The sequence below is a fragment of the Manacus candei genome, unplaced genomic scaffold, assembly GCF_025592945.1.
Source record: "Manacus candei isolate 608988 ecotype Guabito, Panama unplaced genomic scaffold, ASM2559294v1 h1tg000566l, whole genome shotgun sequence".
NCBI lineage: Eukaryota > Metazoa > Chordata > Aves > Passeriformes > Pipridae > Manacus > Manacus candei.
Window position 1 is genome coordinate 1 of NW_026138614.1, and position 16,840 is coordinate 16,840.

General features: G+C 54.0%; 2 protein-coding genes and 1 long non-coding RNA gene across 20 annotated transcripts in view; 1 reads left to right on the forward strand and 2 right to left on the reverse strand.

The window, feature by feature from the left end:
* The first annotated feature begins 178 nt into the window (after positions 1–178).
* LOC127466027 (AP-4 complex subunit mu-1-like) lies at positions 179–6,420 on the forward strand. Of its 18 annotated transcripts, none has more exons than XR_007902574.1 (9): positions 192–240; positions 1,450–1,555; positions 2,642–2,734; positions 3,495–3,539; positions 3,682–3,732; positions 4,184–4,301; positions 4,864–5,123; positions 5,280–5,514; positions 5,593–6,244. XR_007902574.1 is itself a non-coding variant. In XM_051776622.1 (9 exons), the coding sequence occupies exons 3-9, from the start codon at positions 2,670–2,672 to the stop codon at positions 6,391–6,393; spliced, it is 1,161 nt and encodes a 386-aa protein (XP_051632582.1). In that variant the 5' UTR covers positions 192–240; positions 1,450–1,555; positions 2,642–2,669; the 3' UTR covers positions 6,394–6,420. The 18 variants fall into 18 exon arrangements, 10 of the variants coding, with proteins under 10 accessions (XP_051632578.1, XP_051632582.1, XP_051632580.1 ...); XR_007902575.1 differs by having other exon boundaries at positions 4,864–5,044; positions 5,202–5,514; XR_007902577.1 differs by having other exon boundaries at positions 4,864–5,044; positions 5,202–5,357.
* Positions 6,421–6,728: 308 nt separating this feature from the next.
* Positions 6,729–16,840, reverse strand: part of LOC127466026 (cohesin subunit SA-3-like) — a 33,051-nt gene continuing 22,939 nt past the window's right edge. The window contains exons 21-28 of the mRNA XM_051776617.1: positions 15,300–15,445; positions 13,126–13,257; positions 10,384–10,536; positions 9,281–9,429; positions 8,233–8,262; positions 7,281–7,348; positions 7,129–7,183; positions 6,729–6,866 (exon numbers count right to left, since the gene is read on the reverse strand). Of these exons, the coding sequence (XP_051632577.1) occupies positions 7,344–7,348; positions 8,233–8,262; positions 9,281–9,429; positions 10,384–10,536; positions 13,126–13,257; positions 15,300–15,445 (615 nt within the window). The 3' untranslated portion in view covers positions 6,729–6,866; positions 7,129–7,183; positions 7,281–7,343. The remainder of the gene's footprint in view (positions 6,867–7,128; positions 7,184–7,280; positions 7,349–8,232; positions 8,263–9,280; positions 9,430–10,383; positions 10,537–13,125; positions 13,258–15,299; positions 15,446–16,840) is intronic.
* Positions 15,529–16,492, reverse strand: LOC127466029 (uncharacterized). The gene is made up of 3 exons (XR_007902580.1): positions 16,441–16,492; positions 15,899–15,939; positions 15,529–15,583 (listed from the first exon to the last, which is right to left on the reverse strand). It is a non-coding gene; the product is annotated as an uncharacterized LOC127466029 (long non-coding RNA).

Sequence of the window (16,840 nt, forward strand, 5' to 3'; positions counted from 1 at the left end):
ATTTGAGGGATTTTGGGAGGGATTTGAGGGATTTTTAGGGGGATTTGGGGGATTTTGGGGGGGTTTAAAAAGGGGGGTTTTGGGGGTTTTTGGGGGTGTCACCAAAATTTGGGGGGGGTTTTGGGGTCCTGGAGGGGGTTTGGGGCCCCCCCCAGGTGACCCCAAATTGTCCCTTTTCCCCCCCAGAGATGAGAATTGGGCTCACGGAGGAGTTTTGTGTGGGGAAATCAGAGCTGAGGGGTGAGACCCCCCCAAAAATCCCTTTTAACCCCCAAAATCCCCCCAAATTCCCCCTTTAAGCCCCCCAAAATCCCCCTTTTAACCCCCCAAAATCCCCCATTAACCTCCCCAAAATCCCCTTTATATCCCCCCAAAAATCCCTTTGAACCCCCCAAAATCCCTTTTAAACCCTCAAATCCCCCCCAAAACCCCTTTAACCCCCTCAAAATCCCCCTCAACTCCCCCCCAAATCCCTTCTAACCCCCTCAAATCCCCCCCAAAACCCCTTTAACCCCCCAAAAAATCCCTTTTAACCCCCAAAATCCCCCCCAAATCCCCTTTTAAACTCCCAAAATCCCCCCAAAAATCCCTTTTAACCCCCGAAATCCCCCTCAACTCCCCCCAAAAATCCCTTTGAACCTCCCAAATCCCTCCTCTAGTCCCCCCAAATCCCCCAAATGCCCTTTTAACCCCCCAAAAATCCCCTTTAACCCCCCAAAAAATCCCTTTTAACCCCCAAAATCCCCCCAAATTCCCCCTTTAACCCCCCAAATCCCTCCAAAAATCCCTTTAACCCCCCAAAAAATCCCTTTTAACCCCCAAAATCCCCCCAAAACTTCCCCTTTTAACCCCCCCAAATCCCCTTTAACCCCCCAAATCCCCTTTAACCCCCCCAAATCCCCTTTTAACCCCCCCAAAACCCTTTTTACCCCCCCAAAATCCCCTTTAACCCCCCCAAAAAATCCCCTTTAACCCCCTCAACTCCCCCCAAATCCCCTTTTAACCCCCCAAAAACCCCTTTTAACCCCCCAAAAATCCTCTTTAACCCCCTCAAATCCCCTGAAAAACCTCCTTTAACCCCCCAAATCCCTCCAAAAATCCCTTTTAACCCCCCAAATTCCTCCTTTAAGCCCCCAAAAATCCCCTTTAACCCCCCAAAAATCCTTTTAACCCCCCAAAAATCCCTTTTAACCCCCCAAAAATCCCCTTTAACCCCCCAAAAATCCCTTTTAACCCCCAAAATTCCCCCTTTAAGCCCCCAAAAATCCCTTTAACCCCCCAAAAAATCCCCTTTAACCCCCTCAAATCCCCCCAAAACTCCCTTTTAACCCCCCCAAATCCCCTTTGAACCCCCCAAATGCCCTTTTAACCCCCCCAAAAACCCCTTTTTACCCCCCAAAACCCCTTTTTACCCCCCCAAATCCCCTTTTCCCCCCCTGTGCCCCCCAGGCTACGGGACCCCGGTGCGGGTGGACGAGTGTTCCTTCACAGCTCCATCAGGCTGGACGAGTTCGGGACCGGGAGGGTCCTCAGGGTCACCCCCACCCCGGGGGAGGTCAGGGGGGGGCACGGGGGGGGAGAAGAATTTTGGGGGGGCTTTGGGGGGGGTTAAAGGGGATTTAGAGGGATTTGGGGGGGATTAAAGTGGGTTTAGAAGGATTTTGGGGGGATTAAAGGGGATTTAAAGGGAATTTTTGAGGGGTTAAAGGGGATTTAGAGGGATTTTGGGGGGCTTTGGGGGGGTTAAAGGGGGGTTAGAGGGATTTTGGGGGGGTTAAAGGGGGGTTAGAGGGATTTTGGGGGGGTTAAAGGGGGTTTGGAGGGATTTTGGGGGGATTAAAGGAGGTTTTGGGGGGGTTAAAGGGGGTTTAGAGGGGTTTTGGGGGGCTTTGGGGGTTAAAGGGATTTTTGGAGGGTTGAAGGGGCTTTATGGGATGTTTTGGGGGGGCTTTGGGGGGGTTAAAGGGATTTTTTGGGGGGTTAAGGTGGATTTAGAGGGATTTTTGGGGGATTAAAGGAGGTTTTGGGGGGGTTAAAGGGGGTCTTGGGGGGGTTAAAGTGGATTTTGGGGGGGTTAAAGGAGGTCTGGTGGGGTTTAAGGGGGGCTTTGGGGGGGTTAAAGGGGATTTAAAGGGATTTTGGGGGGGTTAAAGGGGGTCTTGGGGGGGGTTAAAGGGGATTTAGAGGGATTTGGGGGGATTTTGGGGGGGTTAAAGGGGATTTTGAGGGATTTTGGGGGGTTTCTGGGGGCTTAAAGTGGATTTAGTGATTTTGGGGGGGTTTAAAGGGTTTTTTGGGGTGTTTAAGGGGATTTTGGGGGGTTTAAAGGTTTTTTGGGGTGTTTAAGGGGATTTTGGGGTGTTAAAGGGGATTTTGGGGGGTTTAAAGGGGTTTTTTGGGGTGTTTAAGGGGATTTTGGGGGGGTTAAGGGTTTTTTGGGGTGTTAAAGTGGATTTTGGGGGGGTTAAAGGGGATTTTGGGAGGTTTAAAGGTTTTTTGGGGTGTTTAAGGGGATTTTGGGGTGTTAAAGGGGATTTTGGGGGGTTTAAAAGGGTTTTTTGGGGTGTTAAAGCAGATTTTGGGGGGTTTAAAGGGGTTTTTTGGGGTGTTTAAGGTGATTTTGGCCCCATTTTGCCCCCAGCTGACCCTGATGCAGTACCAGGTGCTGGATGAAATCCCGGCCCCGCTCCCCCTTCCGCCTCTTCCCCACCCTGGAAAAGGACCCCGGGGGCAGGTGGGGACCCCAAAATTTGGGGGGGGGGTCTCTGGGGGGGACACCTCGATTTTGGGGGGTTTTACCTCCATTTTGGGGGGTTTATGGCAATTTTTAGGGTATTTTTCCACCATTTTTAGGGTATTTTTCCACCGTTTTTAGGGTATTTTCCCACCATTTTTAGGGGTTTTTTTACACCATTTTTAGGGTATTTTTACACCGTTTTTAGGGGTTTTTACACCATTTTTAGGGTATTTTTACACCGTTTTTAGGGGTTTTTACACCATTTTTAGGGTATTTTTCCACCATTTATAGAGAATTTTTACACCATTTTTGGGGGGATTTGGGGCACCCCAAAATTTCGGGGGGTTCTCTGGGGGACACACCCCGTTTTTGGGGACTCAGTCCCATTTTGGGGGTTTTTAATCTCCGTTTTTTGGGGGGTTTTTATTCCCATTTTCGAGGGGTTTCACCCCATTTTTGGGGGGTTTTATCCCCATTTTTAGAAGAGTTTCATCCCCATTTTTGGGGAGTTTTACCCCCCATTTTTGGGTGGTTTTATCCCTATTTTTGGGGTGTTTTACCCCCATTCTGGGGGGGTTTTATCCCCATTTTTTGGGAAGTTTCATCCCCATTTTGAGGGGGTTTATCCCCATTTTTTTTGGGCTGTTTTACCCCCATTTTGGGGGAGTTTCACCCCATTTTTTGGGGGTGTTTTACCCCATTTTTGGGAGGTTTCACCCCATTTTCGGGGGGGTCTCCCCCCATTTCCCCCCCCCAGGATCCGCCTGTACCTGAAGCTTCGCTGTGACCTGCCCCCCAAAAGGTGCATTTTGGGGGGGTTTGGGGGGTTTTGGGGGGTCTCTGGGGCCGGGGGGGGTCGGGGGGGGTCAGGGGGGGGGTCGGGGGGGGTCTGGGGGTGCCCCGGACCCCCCCAAAAATCTCCCCCTCCCCCCCCCAAATTCCAGCCACGCCCTGAACGTGAGGCTGCAGCTCCCGGTGCCCAAGGGGGTCACCAGGTAATTTGGGGGGGTCAGGGGGGGTTTGGGGGGTTCAGGGGGGCCTGGGGGGGGAATTTTGGGGGGTCTGGGGTGGATTTTGGGGGGTCCGGGGGGGGGCTGAACCCCAATTTTGGCCCCCCCCAGCCTGAACCAGGAGCCTCGATCGGGTGGGTTCGGGGATTTGGGGAGGGGGATTTTGGGAGGTTTTGGGGGGATTGGGGGATTTGGGGGGTCTGGGAGGATCCTGGGGGGTGGATTTGGGGGGGTCTGGGGTGGATTTGGGGGGGTCCCGGGGGGGTTGAACCCCCAATTTTGGCCCCCCCAGCTTGAACCAGAAGCCTCAAGCGGGTGGGGAAGGGATTTGGGATGGGGGATTTTGGGAGGGTTTGGGGGTTTTGGGGTTCAGGGGGAATTTGGGGGTCCCGGGGGGGTTCGGGGGGGGGTGACCCCCCCAAATTTGCCCCCCCAGCCTGAGCCAGGAGCTGAGCAGCCCCGACCAAGTGGCCGAGCTGGATTTGGGCACCAAAAGCATCCGCTGGGAAATCCCCAAATTCCAGGGGGGGTCCCAACTTTCCGCCCTTTTCAAGGTGAGATTCCCCCCCAAAAAAAAAATCCAAACCCAAAACCCCCCCAAAATTCACCCCAGACCCCCCAAAAACCTCCCCAGACCCCCAAACCCCTCAAAATCCCCCCAAAACCACCCCTAATCCCCCCCCATACACCCAAGAGTCCCAAATTCCCCCAATATCCCAAATATCCCAAATCCCCCCAATGTCCCCAAATCCCCCTGACCCCCCGTGTCCCCAAATGTCCCCAAATCCTCCAACACCCCAAATTCCCCCAGTGTTCCAAATGCCCCCAATATCCCCAAATCCCCTCAAACCTCCCAAACCCCCCCAAATATCCCAAGCCCCCCTGACCCCCCTGACCCCCTCAGTGTCCCCAAATGTCCCCAAATGTCCCCACTCCCCCCAAAACCCCAAATCCCCCCAATGTCACTAAATCTCCCCCATACCCCAAATCCCCCCAAATATCCCCCAATCCCCCAATTCCCCTCAAACCCCCCCAAATATCCCAAACCCCCCAAACCCCCCCGACCCCCCCAGTGTCCCCAAATGTCCCAAAATGTCCCCAAATCCCCCCTGGCAGCTGGAGGTGCCCTCGTGTGCCCCGGGGTGGCCCCTGGAGGTGGGTCCTGCCAACGCCTCCTTCGAGGTCCCGGCCGTCACCTGCTCCGGGCTCCGCGTCCGCTTCGTCCGAATTTGGGGCCCCCCCGGGACCCCCCCGGGCCCTGCGCTGGGTGAGGTACCTCACCCACAGCGACTCCTACGTGCTCAGGCTCTGAGGGACCCCAAAAACCCCAAAAAACACCCCAAAAATGCCCCCAAATCACCCACAGTGACTCCTATGTCCTCAGGATCTGAGGGACCCAAAAAACCCCAAAAATACCCCAAAACCACCCCAAAATCACCCACAGTGACTCCTAGGTGCTCAGGATCTGAGGGACCCCAAAAACCCCAAAAACACCCCAAAAATGCCCCCAAATCACCCACAGTGACTCCTAGGTGCTCAGGATCTGAGGGACCCCAAAAACCCCAAAAACACCCCAAAAATGCCCCCAAATCACCCACAGTGACTCCTATGTCCTCAGGCTGTGACGGACCCCAAAAACCCCAAAAAACACCCCAAAAATGCCCCCAAATCACCCACAGTGACTCCTATGTCCTCAGGCTGTGAGGGACCCCAAAAACCCCAAAAAACACCCCAAAAATGCCCCAAATCACCCACAGTGACTCCTATGTCCTCAGGATCTGAGGGACCCAAAAAACCCCAAAAATACCCCAAAACCACCCCAAAAACACCCACAGTGACTCCTAGGTGCTCAGGATCTGAGGGACCCCAAAAACCCCAAAAACACCCCAAAAATGCCCCCAAATCACCCACAGTGACTCCTACGTGCTCAGGATCTGAGGGACCCCAAAAACCCCAAAAACACCCCAAAAATGCCCCCAAATCACCCACAGTGACTCCTATGTCCTCAGGATCTGAGGGACCCCAAAAACCCCAAAAACACCCCAAAAATGCCCCCAAATCACCCACAGTGACTCCTACATGCTCAGGATCTGAGGGACCCAAAACCACCCAAAACCATCCCAAAAACAGCCCAAAATCACCCACAGTGATTCCTATGTCCTCAGGCTGTGAGGGACCCCAAAAACCCCAAAAATACCCCAAAACCACCCCAAAAATACCCACAGCGACTCCTACGTGCTCAGGCTCTGAGGGACCCCAAAACACCCAAAAACATCCCAAAATACCCCAAAAACACCCCAAAAACACCCTCAAACATCCCAAAATCACCCACAGTGACTCCTACGTGCTCAGGATCTGAGGGACCCCAAAACCACCCAAAAACCCCCCAAAAAAATACCCCAAAAACCCCCCAAACCGCCCCAAATTCGCCCCCGAAACGTGCAAGTTGTGATTATTTATTTTGGGGTGAAAACGGCAATAAACGGGCAAAAAAGTGGGTGGTTTTTTACTGTGTGGAGAAAAGGGGGGGGGAGCCCCAAAACCCGGGGGGAGACCCCCAAAAAAAACCCCCAAAACCCCCAAATTCACCCCAAAATCCCCCAAAACTCACCCCAAAACCACCCAAAATCGTGGTTTATCAACTGAGGGGGGAGAACACGAATTTTGGGGTGAAAACAAGAGAAAACGGGCAAAAAACCGGTTGTTTTTTCTCGTGGGTCATTTCTCAGAAGTCCTGGAAGAAAAAGGTGGTGGAAAGACCCCCCCCAAAAAATTTGGGGGACCCCAAAACCCCCCAAATTCACCCCAAAATTCCATCGTTAACTGGCATCGAACTGGGGGGGGGGGACACGAATTTTGGGGTGAAAACAAGAGAAAACGGGCAAAAAACCGGTTGGTTTTTTGGGGGCTCCTTCCTCAGAGCCTCTGGAGGGGGAGGGGGGCGGTGAGACCCCCCCCAAAAAATTTGGGGGACCCCCAAAACCCCCCAAATTCACCCCAAAATTTTATCGTTAACTGGCATCGAACTGGGGGGGGGGGGGGGACAAATTTTGGGGTGAAAACAAGAGAAAACAGGCAAAAAACCGGTTGATTTTTTTGTGGGTCCATCCTCAGAAGTCCTGCAAGAAAAAGAGGGGGGGGAGAACCCCAAAAAAATTTGGGGGACCCCCAAAATCCCCCAAATTCACCCCAAAATTCCATCGTTAACTGGCATCGAACTGGGGGGGGGGCAGGAATTTTGGGGTAAAAACAAGAGAAAACGGGCAAAAAACCGGTTGGTTTTTTGGGGGCTCCTTCCTCAGAGCCCCTGGAGGGGGAGGGGGGGCGGTGAGACCCCCCCAAAAAATTTGGGGACCCCCAAAATCCCCCCCAAAACCTCACCTGGGGGTCGAGGTCGGAGACGTCGAAAAGGTCCCGGGGGTCGGTTTTGGAGGGTCTGGGGGGGGGGTCAAAGGTCAAGGGGGGGCCCCCAAAAATTCGGGGGGGGGTCCCCGAGATTCAGGGGGGGTTTTTTTTTTGGGGGGGGGGCTCACCCTGGGTGGGTTTTGGGGGGGCTCCTCCTCCTCTTCCCTCCTCCTCCTCCTCCTCCATCAGGCTCAGCCTTTGGGGGGGGGATTTTTGGGGGGGGGGGGGAATTTTGGGGAGGGGGGGGCGATGGGACCCCCCCCCAAAAAGATTTGGGGACCCCCCAGCAGGTTTAGGACCCCCCCCCAATCACTCCAAGCCCCCCCAGACCCCCCTTTTGGACTCCCTTAAATCGACCCCCCCCCCCCCCAAAAAAGGGACACTCAGGGGACCCCCCCCAGACCCAAAAACCCCCCAAAATCCCCCCAAAAATCCCTCTTGGGACCCCCCCAGAAACAAAAAAAAGCCCCCCAGGACCCCCCAAAACCCCCCCAGACCCAAAAATACCCCCCCCCCCCAAAATATACCCCCCCCAAAAAAATAACAACCCCCAAAAATGAGGGAACACCCCCCCCAAAAAAATAACCCCCCCGTGACCCCCCCTAGACCCCAAAATCACCCCCCCAGGACCCCCCAAAATCCCCCCAACCCCCCCCCCCAAAATAACAGCCCCCCCGGGACCCCCCCCCAGACCCAAAACCACCCCCCAGGACCCCCAAAATTCCCCCCCCCCCAAAAATCCCTCCCGTGCCCCCCCCCAGACCCAAAATCACCCCCCCAGGACCCCCCAAAACCCCAACCCCCCCCCCTAAAAATCCATCCCGTGCCCCCCCCGACCCTAAAACCCCCCCGACCCCCCCAAAACCCACCCCCCCCGAAAATAACCCCCCCGTGGCCCCCCCAGACCCAAAATAACCCCCCAGACCCCCCAAAAAACCACCCAAAATCCCCCCCCTAGACCCCCAACCCCCCCCCCCCCAAACCCCCCCCAAAAATCCCCCCCGTGGCCCCCCCCAGACCCAAAACCCCCCCCAGGACCCCCAAAATTCCCCCCCCCCCCCCAAATTCCCCCCCCCTCACCGTGACCTCTGGGACAGGGCGGAGCTGCTGCTGCGGGGGGGGGAAATTGGGGGGGATTTTGGGGGGGGTCCCCTCATTTTTGGGGGGGGGTCTCCCCTAATTTAAGGGGGGGGGGGTTAATTTAGGAGGGGGGTGTTAATTTAGGGGGGGTGGGGTTAATTTTGGGGGGGGTCCTGGGGGGGTTTTTTGGGTCTGGGGGGGGCACGGGGGGGTTATTTGGGGTTTTTTGGGGGTTTTTGGGGGTCCTGGGGGAGGTTTTTGGGTCTGGGGGGGGTCACGAGGGGGGTTATTTTTTGGGGGGGGGGATGATTTATTTTGGGGGGGGTCTCCCCTCATTTTTGGGGGGGTTATTTTGGGGTCTGGGGGGTGTTATTTTTTTGGGGGGGTGGGTATATTTGGGGGGGTATTTTTGGGTCTGGGGGGTTATTTTTTGGGGGGGGTCTCCCCTCATTTTTTGGGGGGGTATTTTTGGGTCCGGGGGGGTCATTTTGGGGGTGTTATATTTTTTTTTGGGGGGGGGTGTTATTTTTTTGGGGGGGGTATTTTTGGGTCCGGGGGGGTCATTTTGGTCATTTTGGGCTGTTATATTTTTTTGGGGGGGGGGGGTTATTTTGGGTCCGGGGGGGGTCATTTTGGGGTGTTATTTTTTTGGGGGGGAGGTTATTTTGGGTCCGGGGGGGTCATTTTGGGGTGTTATTTTTTTTGGGGGGGGTATTTTTGGGTCTGGGGGGGTTATTTTTGAGTCTGGGGGGGGGGGTATTTTTTTGGGGGGTTATTTTTGGGTCTGGGGGTTATTTTGGGTCCGGGGGGGTCATTTTGGGGTGTTATTTTTTTGGGGGGGTTATTTTTGGGTCTGGGGGTTATTTTGGGTCCGGGGGGGTTATTTTGGGGTGTTATTTTTTGGGGGGGGGGGGGTATTTTTGGGTCTGGGGGGGTCATTTTTGAGTCTGGGGGGGGGTGTATTTTTTTGGGGGGTATATTTTTGGGTCCGGGGGGGTTATTTTGGTCATTTTGGGGTGTTATATTTTTTTTGGGGGGGGTCTCTCACCTGTGCAGGAAGTTGGAGGCCCCCCGTGGGGGGGGGGGGGGGAGGGTTTTTGGGTCCGGGGGGGCCCCCCCTGAGGGCCGTGGAGGTGAGGGAGGGGCTGGGGGGGCTCCGGGGGGGCCACGGGCTGGAACTGGGGGGCTCCGAGGGGGCTGTGGGGGGGGGAACACCCCGAAAATGGGTCGGGGGGGGGGCTCTGAGAGAACCCCCTCCCCCCCCAAAAATAAAAAATTTGGGGGGTCTTGATAACCCAGAACCCCCCCCGGGACCCCCCCCCCAAAAAAATTGGGACCCTCCACAACACCCGGGACCCCCCCAAACCCCCCCAGGACCCCTCAAACCCCCCCCAAATCCTCCCCAAACCCCCCCAGGACCCCCCAAATCCCCCTCAAAACCGCCCAAAACCCCCCCAAATCCCCTCCAAATCCCCCCAAGACCCCCCAAAATTCCCCCCAAACCCCCCCAATTTGGGGTCTCCCATAACCCAACCCCCCCCAAATCCCCCCAGGACCCCCCCAAATCCCCCCAAATCCCCCCCAAACTCCCCCAGGACCCCCCCAAATCCCCCTCAAATCCCCCAAATTTGGGGTCTCCCATAACCCAAGACCCCTCAAATCCTCCCCAAACCCCCCCCAGGACCCCCCAAATCTCCCCAAACCCCCCCAAAACCCCCCCCAAATTCTCCCCAAACCTCCCCAGGACCCCCCAAATCCCCCAAATCTCCCTCAAATGCCCCCAAATCCCCCCCAACCCCCCCCCCAATTCCCCCAGGACCCTCCAAATCCCCCCCAAATCCACCCAAGACCCCCCAAAACCCCCCAAACCTCCCCAGGACCCCCCAAAAGCCCCCCAAATTCTCCCCAAAACCCCCCAGGACCCCCCAAATCCCCCAAAACCCCCCCAAGCCCCCCCCAGGACCCCCCAAATCGCCCAAATCCTCCCCAACTCCCCCTGGACCCCCCAAATCCCCCCCCAAATTCCCCCAGCACCCCCCAAAACCCCCCCAAATCCCCCTCAAATCTCCCCCAACCCCCCCCAACCCCCCCAAATTCTCCCCAAATCCCCCCCAAATCCCCCCCAACCCCCCCAAATTTGGGGGTGCTCACCCTGTGCCCGGGGTCTCTTGGCCCGGGGGGGCTCGGGGGGGCTCTGGGGGCTCAGGGAGTGTCTGTAGGTGAGGAGGGGGGGCCACGGGGGGGAGAGACCCCCCCCCCAAATCCCCCCCCCGCTCCTGCAGGGTCCTCTCCAGGTACGACAGCCTGGGGGGGGGGGTGGGGGGGGGGGGACACCCCAAAAATGAGACCCCTCGGGGGGGAGGGGGACCCAAAAATAACCCCAAAAGTGACCCCAAAAGAGAGACCCCAAAAAAGAGCCCAAAAGAGACCCCAAAAGATCCCAAAAGAGAACCTAAAAAAACACCAAAAAAGAGCCCAAAATACCCTCGAAAGAGAACCCAAAAAGAGACCCCAAAAGAGCCCAGAAAAGAACCAAAAAAAACCCCCAAAAGAGACCCCAAAAACATCTCATGAAAGACCCTAAAAGAGACCCCAAAAGATCCCAAAAGAGAACCCAAAAAAGACCCCAAAAGACCCTGAAAGAGACCCCAAAAAAGACCCTCAAAAGAGACCCCAAAAGAGCCTCGAAAAAGACCCCAAAAACACCCTGAAAGAGACCCCCCAAAAAAACCTGAGAGAGACCCCAAAACACTCCAAAAGAGACCCCAAAAGAGCCTTGAAAAAGACCCAAAAAAACACCACAGAGGAGACCCCAAAAGACCCTGAAAGAGACCCCAAAAAAACCCCAAAAGAGAACCCAAAAGACCCCAAGAAGACTCTGAAAGAGACCCTGAAAAAGACCCCAAAAGAGACCCCAAAAGAGACCCCAAAAGAGATCCCAAAAGAGATTCCAAAACAGACCTCAAAAGACCCCAAAAGAGATCCCAAAACACCCCAAAAGACACCCAAAACAGACCAAGAGAGACCCAAAAGAGACCCCAAAAGAGACTCTAAAAAGACCCTGAAAGAGACCCCGGAAGATACCCCAAAAGAGCCTTGAAAGAGACCCCCAAAAAACCCTGAAAGAGACCCCAAAACACTCCAAAAAAGACCCCAAAAGAGACCTCAAAAAAACCCCAAAAGAGACCCCAAAAACACCCTGAAAAAGACCCCAAAAAGACCTCAAAAGACCCCAAAAGAAACACAAAAAAACGCCCAAAAGACCCTAAAAGATACTCAAAAAACCCCCCAAAAGAGACCCCAAGAAACCCCAAAAGATGCCTGAAAAGAAACCAAAAGAGAACCCAAAAACCACACTAAAGAGACCCCAAGAAACCCCAAAAAACCCCCCAAAATCCCCCCAAAAACCCCCCTCACAGCAGGGCCTTGTCCTGGCGCAGGAGCCTCGGGAGAACTCGCTGAGCACCTCGAGGAAGGGCAGGGACCCCAAAAACCCTCAAGAGACCCCAAAAACACCCCAAAAGAGACCCAAAAAAAAACCTCCAAAAAAGAATCCAAAAGACCCCAAAAGAGACCCCAAAAGAGAACCCAAAAGACCCCAAAAAAGATCCCAAATGAGACCCCAAGAAACCCCAAAAGAGACTCCAAAAACACCCTGAAAAAGACCCCAAAAGAGACCCCAAAAGACCCCGAAAGACACCCCAAAAGAGACCCCAAACAACTCCCAAAAAACCCCCAAAAGAGACCCCAAGAGAGACCCCAAAAGACCCTAAAAGACACCCAAAAAAAACCCCAAAAGAGATCCCAAAAGAGACCCCAAAAAATGACCGAGACCCCAAAAAAACCCTAAAAAAACCCCCCAAAAGACCCCAAAAAACCCCCCAAAAATACTCAAAAAAAAAACAAAAAACAAAAAAGACCCTAAAAGAGACCCCAAAACCCCCCCAAAAACCCCAAACCCCCCTCACAGCAGGGCCTTGTCCTGGCGCAGGAGCCTCGGGGAGAACTCGCTGAGCACCTCGAGGAAGGGCAGGGACCCCAAAAACCCTCAAGAGACCCCAAAAACACCCCAAAAGAGACCCCAAAAGAGACCCTGAAAGAGACCCCAAAAGAGCCTCAAAAGAGACCCCAAAAACACCCCAAAAGAGACCCTAAAAGATCCGAAGAGACCCCAAAAGAGACCCCAAGAGACCCCAAAAAGACCCTGAAAGACACCCAAAAAAAACTCCAGAAGAGACCCCAAAAAGACCCCCAAAAGAGACCCCAAAAGACCCCAAAAGAGACTCCAAAACAGACCCCAAGACACCCCAAAAGAGACCCCAAAAGGTCCAAAAAGAGACCCCAAAAAATGATAAAAAGAGACCCCAAGAGACCCCAAAAGAGCCTCAAAAGAGACCCAAAAAACACCCCAAAAGAGACTCTAAAAACACCCTGAAAAAGACCCCAAAAGAGACCCCAAAAGACCCCAGAAAAGACTCCAAAAAGATACCAAAACAGACCCCAAAAGAGATCCCAAAAGAGACCCCAAGAGAGACCCCAAGAGAGACCCCAAACAACTCCCAAAAAAACCCCAAAAGAGACCTCAAGAGAGACCCCAAAAGAGACCACAAAAGACCCTAAAAGAGATCCCAAAACACCCCAAAAGACACCCCAAAAAAAAAACCCCAAAAGAGAACACAAAAGACCCCAAAAGAGACCCCAAAAGAGACCCCAAAAAATGACTGAGACCCCAAAAAAACCTAAAAAAACCCCCAAAAGACACCCCAAAAAACGCTCTAAAGAGATTCCAAAAGAGACCCAAAAAACACCCCAAAAGAGACCCCAAAAAAAACCCCCAAAACACCAAAAAAAACCCCAAAGAGACCCCAAAAGAGACCCCAAAACCCCCCTCACAGCAGGGCCTTGTCCTGGCGCAGGAGCCTCGGGGAGAACTCGCTGAGCACCTCGAGGAAGGGCAGGTTCAGGGGGGTCCCCTCCCCACTTTGGGGGTCTGGGGGCTCCTGGAAGGCAAATTGGATCCCCTCCCTGGGGGAGGGGGGGTCACGGCCCCAAAATCACCCCAAAACCAGCCCAGGGACCCCAAAAACACCCCAAAAATCAGCCCAGGGAACCCAAAAACACCTCAGGGAACCCAAAATCACCCCAGAGAGCCCAAAAACCATCTCAGAGACCCCAAAAGCACCTCAGGGAACCCAAAATCACCCCAAAAACCAGCCCAGGGAACCCAAAAACACCTCAGGGAACCCAAAATCACCTCAGGGAACCCAAAAACACCTCAGAGAACCCCAAAACACCTCAGGGAAGCCAAAAACACCCCAGAGACCCCAAAAACCATCTCAGGGACCCCAAAAACCCCACAAAATCACCCCAGAGACCCCAAAATCCCCCCAAACCCCCCCAGGGACCCCTAAAAACACCCCAGAGACCCCAAAGCCATCCCAAGACCCCAAAAACACCCCAGAGATCCCAAAAACACCTCAGGGAACCCAAAATCACCCCAAAAACCAGCACAGGGAACCCAAAAGCACCTCAGGGAACCCAAAAACACCTCAGAGACCCCAAAACCATCTCAGAGACCCCAAAAACCATCTCAGAGACCCCCAAAACACCTCAGGGAACCCAAAATCACCCCAAAAATCAGCCCAGGGAACCCCAAAACACCTCAGAGACCCCAAAAACACCTCAGGGAACCCAAAATCACCCCAAAAATCAGCCCAGGGAACCCAAAAACACCTCAGGGAACCCAAAAGCCATCTCAGAGACCCCAAAAACACCTCAGGGAACCCAAAATCCCCTCAGGGAACCCAAAATCACCCCAAAAACCAGCACAGGGAACACAAAAGCACCTCAGGGACCCCAAAAACACCCCAAAAACAGCCCAGGGAACCCCAAAACACCTCAGGGACCCCAAAAACACCCCAAAAACAGCCCAGGGAACCCAAAAACACCTCAGGGACCCCAAAATTACCCCAGAGAACCCAAAAGCACCTCAGGGACCCCAAAAGCACCTCAGGACCCCAAAAGCACCTCAGAGACCCCAAAATCACCCCAAAACCACCTCAGAGACCCCAAAATCACCTCAGGGACCCCAAAAACCATCCCAAGACCCCAAAAACACCCCAGAGATCCCAAAATCCCCTCAGGGAACCCAAAATCCCCTCAGGGAACCCAAAATCACCCCAAAACCAGCCCAGGGACCCCAAAATCCCCTCAGGGAACCCAAAATCAGCCCAGAGACCCCAAAAACCATCTCAGAGATCCCAAAAACACTTCAGGGAACCCAAAATCACCCCAAAAATCAGCCCAGGGAACCCAAAAACACCTCAGGGAACCCAAAAACACCCCAAAAACAGCCCAGGGAACCCAAAAACACCTCAGGGAACCCAAAAACACCCCAAAAACAGCCCAGAGAACCCAAAAGCACCTCAGGGACCCCAAAAGCACCTCAGGACCCCAAAAGCACCTCAGAGACCCCAAAATCACCCCAAAACCACCTCAGAGACCCCAAAATCACCTCAGGGACCCCAAAAACCATCCCAAGACCCCAAAAAACACCCCAGAGATCCCAAAATCCCCTCAGGGAACCCAAAATCACCCCAAAACCAGCCCAGGGACCCCAAAATCCCCTCAGGGAACCCAAAATCAGCCCAGAGATCCCAAAAACCATCTCAGAGATCCCAAAAACACCTCAGGGAACCCAAAATCACCCCAAAAATCAGCCCAGGGAACCCCAAAACACCTCAGAGACCCCAAAAACACCTCAGGGAACCCAAAATCACCCCAAAAATCAGCCCAGGGAACCCAAAAACACCTCAGGGAACCCAAAATCACCCCAAAAACCAGCACAGGGAACACAAAAGCACCTCAGGGACCCCAAAAACACCCCAAAAATCAGCCCAGGGAACCCAAAAACACCTCAGGGACCCCAAAAACACCCCAAAAACAGCCCAGGGAACCCAAAAGCACCTCAGGGAACCCAAAATCAGCCCAGAGACCCCAAAAACCATCTCAGAGACCCCAAAAACACTTCAGGGAACCCAAAATCACCCCAAAACCACCCGGAAAACCTGTGGAGGGTGAGCAGGGCCGGGCGGTTCCGGAGGTGGTGGAGGCTGAAAAAGAGGGAAAACCTGCGGCCCAGGTCCCGGATTTCCTGGAATTCCGGCAGCTCCCGGATCCGGGGGCCCTCCTGGAGCAGCAGCTCCGACTGCAGCTGGAAAAGGGGGGGGGGAAAAGGGTCAGGGGGATTCCCAAAATTCCTTTGGGATCCTAAAATCGCCTGGGAAATTGGCTGGGGATCCCAAAAACTCCTGGAAAAGCCCCTGGAAATTCCTAAAATCTCCTGGAAAACCTTCTTGGGGATCCCAAAATCACTTGGAAAACTCTCCAGGGATCCCAAAATTGCCTGGAAAATCCCCTGGAAATTCCTAAAATCTCCTGGAAAATCCTTTGGGGATCCCAAAATCTCCTGGAAAATCCTCCAGGGATCCCAAAATCTCCTGGAAAACTCTCCGGGGATCCCAAAATCGCCTGGAAAACCCTCTGGAAATTCCTAAAATCTCCTGGAAAATCCTTTGGGGATTCCCAAAATCTCCTGGAAAACTCTCTGGGGATCCCAAAAAACTCCTGGAAAAGCCTCTGGGGATCCCAAAATCTCCTGGAAAACCCTCTGGAAAACCTCAGGACATCCTGGAGGATCCGAGGGAGCTCCTGGAGATCCCAAAATCTCCTGGAAAACCCTCTGGAAACCCCAAAAATCTCCTGGAAAACCCTCTGGGGATCCCAAAATCTCCTGGAAAACTCCCTGGGGATCCCAAAAAACTCCTGGAAAACCCTCTGGAGACCCCCAGGACCACCTGGAAAACCCTCTGGAGATCCCAAAAACTTCCTGGGAAACCCTCAGGGGATCCCAAAAACACCTGGAAAACCCTCTGGAGACCCCCAGGACCTCCTGGAAAATCCAAGGGATCTCCTGGAGACCCCCAAAATCTCCTGGAGACCCCAAAAACTTCCTGGAAAACCCTCTGGAGACCCCCAGGACCACCTGGAAAATCCAAGGGATGTTCTGGAAACTCCCAAAATCTCCTGGAAAACCCTCTGGGGATCCCAAAATCTCCTGGAAAACTCCCTGGAAACTCCCAGAATCTCCTGGAAAATCCTCTGGGGATCCCAAAATCACCTGGAAAACCCTCTGGAGACCCCAAAAACCTCCTGGAGACCCCAAAAACTTCCTGGAAAACCCTCTGGGGATCCCAAAATCACTTGGAAAACCCTCTGGAAACTCCCAAAATCACTTGGAAAACTGTCTGGGGATCCCAAAAAACTCCTGGAAAACTGTCTGGGGATCCCAAAATCTCCTGGAAAACCCTCTGGAGACCCCCCAGGACCTCTTGGGGATCCCAAAAACCTCCTGGAAAACCCTCTGGAAAACCTCAGGACCTCCTGGAGGATCTGAGGGATCTCCTGGAGACCCCCAAAAACCTCCTGGAGAGCCCTCTGGGGATCCCAAAACCTCCTGGAGAACCCTCTGGAGACCCCCAGAACCCCCTGAAACCTCCCAGAACCTCCCAGAACCCCCCCAGAATTCCCAGAAATCCGGGAAAACCCC

Excerpts from the sequence above, each read along its gene's own strand:
- LOC127466027 (XM_051776618.1), top strand. The coding sequence starts at position 2,670 with ATGAAATCCCGGCCCCGCTCCCCCTTCCGCCTCTTCCCCACCCTGGAA. Across the intron at positions 2,735-3,494 it reads GAAAAGGACCCCGGGGGCAG|GATCCGCCTGTACCTGAAGC; the intron begins GTGGGGACCCCA and ends TCCCCCCCCCAG. Across the intron at positions 3,540-3,681 it reads TGTGACCTGCCCCCCAAAAG|CCACGCCCTGAACGTGAGGC; the intron begins GTGCATTTTGGG and ends CCCAAATTCCAG.